Source organism: Alligator sinensis, unplaced genomic scaffold (genome assembly GCF_000455745.1).
Source record: "Alligator sinensis unplaced genomic scaffold, ASM45574v1 scaffold280_1, whole genome shotgun sequence".
In the NCBI taxonomy this organism is placed as follows: Eukaryota; Metazoa; Chordata; order Crocodylia; family Alligatoridae; genus Alligator; species Alligator sinensis.
This window is the reverse complement of record NW_005841835.1, coordinates 2,203,157-2,212,009: the sequence shown is the minus strand read 5'-3', so window position 1 is coordinate 2,212,009 and position 8,853 is coordinate 2,203,157. Positions and strand designations below refer to the sequence as shown.

The window sequence follows — 8,853 nt, the reverse complement described above, 5'->3', positions numbered from 1 at the left end:
GGAATGCCACCCCCCTGCTGCTGCCCACCAACAGGAACCATCTGGGCTCTTGAGTTTCTGGTATGAAGAAGGGGGCTGAACCCAGAATTGAGGGGCAGTCTGCAGCAGGAGCATCCAGTTCTGCTAATGGCTAGCTCCACAATCCCCAACCTCTTCCCACCAACACATCCTCATAGGTCCTTCTCAGAAAACTAGCTAGGCTTGAGGGTCCTGTGTCCCATTCTGTTTCTTGGGTGCTGAGGGACAACGTTGAGTCCTAGGAAGGAGGTCTCATAAAGGCTTGAATCCCATAATATTGTTAAAAATAGCATTTTAATTACTAAAATAGATATTCAAGAGGCCCCGTCTTAATGTTCCAAACACCAGGTCCCTGCATTAAACATTACGGTGATAAGTGACGTGAGTGCTGCCAGGTGGCAGCATTTATAGCTTTACTATTATGTACAATGAACCAGGATCAGGAATTAGCATTACATAAAGGGACATGTAAATTTTGCCTGTTAATGACTAGCTAAAAGACTGTTTGTCGGTTATCTCCTCTTTCTCTTCCACAGTGATGCAGGTAGGACCCTTCTCTAACAAGGCAGTTTCATGCTTATTGTTGAACACACAAATAATCTCATTGCTCTGGGACAGGTGGGGGAATATGGAAAAGCAAGCCACGTCCCCAACCCACCACTGGGGTAAGGAAAATGGAAAGCCTGGGGACCTGATACTGCTGTCCTCATGCAGAAAGAACTTCTCCGGAGAGCTGCGTATGCAAAGATTTCAGGACTGGGCTCCTAGCTTGAAGCAGCAGATATGCTTCAGTTAGTAAATTGTGCAAACTGACAAATCAAGGCCCTGAGCATCCCAGCTTTGGTACAGGGAAAAGTGTTTCCCCCTGGGGGCTGTAGTACCCAAGTGTGATGCTAAGAACAGAAAGAATTCACTAATTCTGAATTGTATCCATGTTATTCCCTAGCCTCTTACTCATTTCAACCAAAACCAAGCTTTACATCCCTTCAGGGTAGGTCTTCTATTGTCCCTTCTTTTTTTGTTTGCATCATCCATCCCCTCCATTTGTAGAGGCAACTGATCTTATCTCTGGTTGCTGGTTCCTTGCATCCCCGCAGTGGCTCCGAATAGGGGATGGCTAAATCAGCTAGTTCTCAGATGCTATCTACGTGGACCATTCGCTCTTTCATCCTGGAACTAGTATGTTTGTGCTGAACAAGGCAAGGTATTTTATCATCATGGTATTACCAGGAGCTGATCGAGCCAGAGAGCTAAGATTCCACTACACTCGTGTCTCCATAGAACCACTTTTCTAAGCCATCTGATGGGGACCATTTTTGGTTTAATATTTAACCTGTGTTTACTCCTATAGTCTCTTTCATGTTAAGCGTTAAGACTGCCCTTTGATAAACAAACTATTAGATCAATGGCCTAATGCAGTGCTGGCTTGGGGAAGAAATGGGGTCCTGTTTCTACAGACCAGCTGTATAAGTCATTAAAAACAACCCCTAATGCAGGGAGCCTGGAATAGCTGTATAAAATGGGAGCTGTATGTTCCACCTACACTCTCCCCACTTCCCTGGCTGGCTTAGACTTGTGTGCTATGGGCCCAGTTCTGTTGCATTAAGCCAGTGGGAGCAGGAGTTCTAGTGCTGTGGTTCTAAGGATTAAGGCACAACTAAAGAGGAGTGAACGGATCTGTCAGATTCTGAGCTGAAGAACAGGAACCAAATTGACTCCTCTCTCTTGCCCTAGCCCATGGTTTATGTCCCTGTTCCCCTGTACTTCAGCATCTGCTTCTATTTTACCATAGTTCCTTAACCACCAACCTTTGAACGCAGAACTGGAGTCTGGTTCCATGCTGTTCTTAGCATTGCACTGATCAAAGGGAAGAGCAGGAAAGAAGGATCCTGGCTGCCAACCCCAAGAGAGCCAATGACTCTCAGCTTCAGCCAAAGGCCTTCCCAAGAAACACTTGCAGCTATTACGCCCCTCCTGCCCCCCACTCCCCAAACTGGCAAATCCTGAAAGGCTGAAGCCCTTCCAGGATTAGCTAGTCTGTCTCCCAGTGATTAAGTACCTTGAACAAGGAGGATTACACCAACAGGGAGAACTTGCTCTGCTATGAATGCCTATGGTGTTTTTTTTTTAATTCCCTGGGGCCAAGCTTCAGTTTCATATATTAAAAAAAAGTCACAGGTCAAAGTTCTGTAGCCTGCAGAGCATGATGACACTGAACAGCTGGTAACAGGCTGTGTGCACAGATGCATTAGTTGAAGCTGCCTCTCAGCTCCTTGTCTTTGATCAGGCTACTCAGCTGGAGTTGAGGTCCTCTGGCTCTGAGGGGGCAGCTTCTGCATCTATTTAGGCATTCACATTACTCATAAACTGTACTGGAGCAGCTCCCACTTCACGAGAACCTAGCAGACAGCAGCCAGAAACTGCCTTTGGGGAAACTGATTCCGTGACTTTGGTCCATGTTTTGCTGCAGGATTGACTCCAGCTGTGCAGTGCATATTGAGATTTGAATTTAATTTGCTTCCTTCTGGAAAGGTCAGTGTCCACAGGGGTGCACTTCAGTGGGTGAGCCCCAAAGACTGCAGCAGATGAAATGTAGCACCCAGGGCCCAGCTTGTCTCTATGTTGTTCACTTTCTTTGTTAACTATGAAGAAAGAAAGCAGTCAGTTTCAGCACATCTCCCAGACCTACACTGTTGCCACAAACTTAAAAGAACTGCAGTTACTGCTTTGCAAATAGAAGCATGAAGGGTACTGGCTGGAAGAACTAGTTCCAACTGCACATGGCCAAGAGTGTTAGGGAATCAGGAAGCTTTAAAAAAGAACAAGGAGTAACACTGATATCTCTCCTTTTAAGACCAGTTACCTTGCAGCTACTTTGTGTGTGGGTGGGGTGTTGCCTGCCTGGGCTGGACTTCTCCTTTATTGGCTACTGTACTCATCTGTGGAAAAATCAGGACTACTGTTCCTTTCAGCTTGTCATTTTCTCCACCAAATGCCACTTTTCACCACCCACCTCCTCTTTGCCCGCTGCCTTTCAGGTCCTGCTCGTCACTGACAATTTGACAGGAATGAAAAATTAAGAATCAGATTATGGGAGAAAAAAGAAGGCAAATACAGCAAGGGGATGAATGTGTCCACCTTGCCCTTCATGGTAGGAAATACTCCCTAGCTCTAGGGTGTCTTTACATGGACTGGCCTAAAAACTTTCTTTGCTAGCATCTTCTTAGATGTTCTCTACCTGAGATCTGTCCAGTTGCACAACTATGCACTGTCAACATCTGACCATAAGAACTTTTCTCAACAAATACACAAAAAATGGAATAAAATCTAAATGTTTATTATTTTCTTCCTTCCTGTTGTGTGACTGGTTAGAAGAATGATCCCTGTGTTGGCCTTCCTGAGGAACTGCATTAACCCTGAGAATGTTTAGGATCAAGCTGTTCTCCACAAAGAAACCCCACAGCACCAGGGAGGGCTGGGATCACATATCTGGATGGGAGCACATATGAAGGAAATAATGGTTATTTGCCCAAGGGTAACTGCAGTTTTTCAAGTTGTTGAAGTCCTCCCAGATCTCACTACATGTTCCTGTGCCTTGTGTGTAGCTGGAATCTTGTCTGAGCAGTCCTGTCCACTTGGGCTGTAAATGTGTCCCATGTCTGCTTGTTCCCATGTAAGGGCATAAAGGTTGCTATCCTTCCTTAATTCTTTCACAACTTTAAGCCTGGGGCTGCTGAGCAGTGTAAGAAGTAGGAACAGAAAATGGAATCTCCACTGATAACCTCTTAAAGAACCAGTTTTTGCAAATCTCATAGTAGGTGACAGGTACTCACCATCCTCTTGAGATGGTCAGGGAGGAGTACCAGCTGCATCTGACAAGCAGAGCCTGGGCTACCACTCTCCCAGATCTGACACTGCATCTAGCAGCCAAACCCAGTGCATGATGCTTTACAAACAAGAGCAGATTGCTCCGCACTAGCTATGTCAAGTTTTGGTATTGGTATGTTTTAGAAGCAGGCCAAAAACCATGGTTGGGCTCTAGTGGACCGATTCTTAAAGGTCTGAGACATGGGGACATCAGTCAGTGGATTGTGCAGTAAGATACACTGTTACTGGTTTTGACAGACTCCGAGATGAAATTCTCTAGCCCATAGAGTAGCCAGTATTAACCATAATTAGATGATGCAACAGTATAAAAGTTTTGGTCAAGTCACGCAAAATCAAAGCATTTGGATATATTTTCTCCCCATTTGTGGTATGCAGTTTTGGAAACAACAGCGAGGTACATTCATTGAATGTTTTAGGTAGAACTCAGAAGCCACCATGGGAATGAATTCTGCATTAGGTCTCAATGTTACCCTGTCCCTGTGAAATGAGGTATAACGGGCTCTGCCATGAATGCTGGAAGCTCATTCATTCTTCTGCTGGGCAGGATGGCCACCAGAAAGACTATTTTATTTGGAAGGTGAGATGTTGGACAAAACACTGAGAGGTCCGTAAGTTTCAAAGGACAACACTGAGATGCCAGGGCTGAGTACTAGGGATTCAAGTAGACAAGGTTCCTTGGGTGAATTTGATATCTTTCATTAGACCAACTCAAATGGTTGGAGAATAGTTATTAAGCAAGCTTTCGGGTTCAAAAACCCTACACCCCAAAGAATCTTAAATAGTATCATGGAAGAGAGGACTGAGAACAAATGTTTTGGTAGGAACCACTTTTTTGTGGATAGTATTGCTGCCAGGTGGACCCGAGATGAGTTAAAGGAAAATCTAAAGTATCTCAATTGCAGCAAAAGTCCTAGAGTCTTTGGTATCTCTGCCAGGTCTAAGCCATATTGAGCCACCCTCATTTCATTTAGATGGAATTCTGCTCTGTGCTAGGATGTCCTGAACTTTCTACAGATCATGGGGAAGTAGGGCTGAAGGGGACCTCACAAAGTCATATAGTGCACCTCCCTGCTCAAGGCAGGGTTGTCTCTGTTTAAACCATCCCAAGCAAATCTATGTCCATTCCCTTTCAAGCACGGAAGGCATCAAATGCAGCAGCCTCAGAGCTGAGTGGAATACTTGATCCTGATCTTTCAGCAAGAGGTCTGGTTGGTCCAGAAGCCAGATCAATGGATGCACAGCTATCTGTAACAGGTTTGCAGCCATAACTGCTGTGGATGAACATGGCCTGATCTGTGATACTGGTACTGATTTGGCCTTACAATGAAGCTCTAATACTTTCTGTGGGCTGGGAAGTAGTATACATCCAGTAAATCAAAAGCCAAAAAGCAATCCTAGGCTGGAGACCTGGAAAGGAGCAGGCAAGCATTTTCATTACATTGTTGCATGTTCAACAAATGTTCAGCCTCAAGCTTAGGACTGGATAAGACCTCCTTTCTCCTTTGGAGTAAGGAAACAATCAGACGTACAAGCCTCTGTTCCATTGTCTTCTTATGGAACCTCCTCTGTATGGCTCTAGGAGGAAATAATGAGGCCACTTTGTATAAAAGGCTCACGGCAAATCTCAAAGAATGAAAAACATTAAACATCATATGCATAGTATTTTAAATATGAAACCATTGTCTAAATGTTTATGGTTTCATCTATCCTCATGAACAAGTCCTGATTCCTGATAAACTTTCCCTAGTTCAGATCTGCAGGTTCTGGCCAATGGTGCTAATGGTGATTGAGATTCCCTCACGTCTCTTGATTTTCACGGGCAGGATAAAAGGGAATGACAGATCAAGCACTTGCTTGTTCTGTCTTGCAGGTGGACACATATCATACATCCACTGTGTCCATCAACTAAGGGCATGACAGACAGGGTTTAAGCCCATTGGCCTTAGATTCTACCATGGTGGGGGGGAGTGTGAAGTACTCTACATCATTTGTGATCTTTTTTAAATGTGCTATTTTAGATTAAGGTAGTTCTTCAGAGATAGTAGGAACATTGACTGAAGAGGGCTCAGGAATAAGTTGCAGGTTAGACTGTCTCCAGGCTTCCTTCTGGTTACTATAGGTAGTAAGAGGGAACTGTGGGAGGACTATAATTACCCCACCATTTCTGCCTTTGCCAGGATGCACAAGGAAGTATGGGTGCATGCATGGCTGATGGGACACTGCTGTCTCGAACAGATTCTGAGTTTGCTAATGAGGTACATGCACACTGACAGTAGGATCCAGTGGGATGACCGTGGGAGGAGACAGGGAGTATATATTGGCTGCTGTCAAACTTCTCTTCCTCTCCTAATGCTTTGCCCATGAAAAATACTCATCTACTCCAAGCCTGTCTTCAGGTGCTTCCATATCAAGGATTTATCCACATCTTATTTCCTACTGCACCCTTTTGACTTGGATACTTTCTTCCACATTCTCCGCATATCATTTTCCCCCCCAAGGACCTCTGTGTGCCCTCCTTCCTCTCACATTTCCCTAAATCCCCCTTTCCTTGCATTCTCTCCAGTTGAGCCACTCCCATCTGGACCAGCAGAATACATGAAGGTGCCCATTGTGAAACAAGCTGGCCTATCTCCTTACTTGAGGTAAACAGTATTTGGCTTATTTTCATCTCCCTACAGCAATCCTTGTCATATCTTCCATTTAAAGAGGTTTCTGGCACACAAACTGTTCTTTATACAGTACTGCACACTCACCTATAACCCTGTATATAGAAAATAACAACTAGTGGATGGTTAGGAATTGGAAGGTAGGGCTTAGGAAGTATTTGGAGACACATGGTCAGAAGAAAGGAACCAGCCACTTGAATGTCATAAGGGAGCCTGCATGTTGCTTGTTCAATGGCAAGAATCAGCAGGTTGGGTGACAGAACTCATGCCAGCTGGGCATTTATTTAACAGGGTAGGAGAAGGGGTTGACAACTGCAAGGTGTACCTTGTTACTTAAGAGGAAAGAGCAATCACCACCGAGTGTCTCTGTGCAAATTACTAAGGATAAGTAAGAGGCAGACAGCCACAGGACATAAGAAGAGTTGAAAACCAGGAACAGCCAAAAGCTTTAGCTCATAAACAGATGTGGTAAACAAGCATTTCCTTCCCTTTTAAGTCTAGGTTAATAACAGTCACTTATATTGTGAGTCTTCCCTCTGTTTAGGCAGCCAAAACACTAGGAGGGACAGCTCAGTTTTCCCATGATTGGTTTGTATGTGCTGTAAAGCTAGGTTTTGTTCTAAAACAGCTGTTTCCACTAGATATTCTTTAAATTAGGAATTTTATTTTCAAAAGCTTTTGGATTTTCAAAACCTTGCATCACTGGCATTATTATTTTAAACAAAATCTACATTTTGAATCAAGTTTGAGCAGGGAAGGAAATGCTGAACTGGCCCTCTTCAGTACTCTTCATACTACATCACTGCAGCAAATCACCTAATGGCTGCAGTTAATTAATCTCTTGCCAAAGCAGTGACTGTGTAAAGTGCAACCTCTGACTCATCCTAACACTGCACACATGGAATGAAGCAGCAAGCTAATATGCCCTATTCACCAGAGATACAGGGATGCCAATGCTGGGTTCCTGCATTGCTTCTCTCACCTGTAGGAGTGTGTTATCCCCAAATCCAAAGCCTTCTTTGAGTAAAGCAGTGATGTAAGTGAGATCCATACATAGGAAAGGGCTGGCTGATGTGTACATATCCATGTTATCACACACTAGAGGGGGAGAGAGAGAAAGAGGGGCTTAGAAGGATGTTCATTACGAGAATATCCTTAAACTGTACATGCAAAAAAAAAAACACAGATGCTGAGCAGACATTCCCTATATAAAGATATTAACAAACTACCAAGACACAGTTTTACTTATCTCTGATAGCAATTTTCAGACAAGTGAAATCTCAGATTACTATAACCTAAGAACCATGCATCCTCATGGTGATAATATATTTGTATACACAATCTAATTGGAGGCCAGCACTATGACACAGGTAAGAAACGAGAAGGTAAGAAACAAAGGGCCCCTTGGGACTCGGAGCGGGGGGGCAGCAAAGGCACCAGTCGCAGGGTTCAAGTGCCTATATACTAATGCTAGGAGCATGGGGAACAAGCAGGATGAACTAGCGCTCCTGCTTGCACTAAACACCTATGACTTAGTGGGGCTAACGGAAACCTGGTGGGATTCATCCCACGACTGGGCAGTACATATTGAGGGCTATAGATTGTACAGAAAGGACAGGGTGGGGAAGAAAGGGGGAGGGGTTGCGTTCTATGTCAGTGAGCAATATACGTCAACCCTCATCAAGACGGAATCCAAGGATGAGGAGGTAGAAGGATTGTGGGTTAGGCTACATGGGGGGCAAGGAGAAAGGGATTTGGTGGTAGGGGTCTGCTACAGACCCCCACATCAAGGGGAAGAAAGGGATTCAGGGCTCCTGAGGCAACTCTCGGAGACCATAAAAGCTAAAGAGGCAGTAGTCATGGGGGACCTAAACTACCCGAAAATCTGCAGGGAGTCACAGACAGCAAAGTCCCACCGCTCACGTAGGTTTCTAACCTGTGTACAGGACCTCCACCTGACACAGGAGGTACACAGTCCCACTAGGGGGAATGCCATACTGGATCTGGTATTGGCAACGGGGGATGACATGGTAGAGGACCTACAGATCAGTAGCCATCTGGGGGACAGTGATCACCTAATAATAGAATTCACCATAAGACGTCGAGTGGGTAAGGTAAATAGTAGGGTGAAAGTGCTGGACTTTAGGAAAGCTGATTTCAATGAACTCAGGCGATTAGTCAAGGACGCACTGCAGAGTAGGAGTTTTGAAGTGATGGGAGCCCAAGAAGGGTGGCTGTGCCTTAAGGAAACGATCCTTCAGGCACAAAGCGAGACGATCCC

The 8,853-nt window shown here is 44.7% G+C and overlaps 1 protein-coding gene across 1 annotated transcript in view; it reads right to left on the bottom strand.

Moving 5' to 3' along the window:
* Positions 1-2,126: 2,126 nt before the first annotated feature.
* The window catches only part of ENTPD5 (ectonucleoside triphosphate diphosphohydrolase 5), a 35,285-nt gene continuing 28,558 nt past the window's right edge, over positions 2,127-8,853 (bottom strand). The window contains exons 13-14 of the mRNA XM_025201313.1: positions 7,555-7,670; positions 2,127-2,660 (exon numbers count right to left, since the gene is read on the bottom strand). Coding sequence (XP_025057098.1) covers positions 2,574-2,660; positions 7,555-7,670 — 203 coding nt within the window. The 3' untranslated portion in view covers positions 2,127-2,573. The remainder of the gene's footprint in view (positions 2,661-7,554; positions 7,671-8,853) is intronic.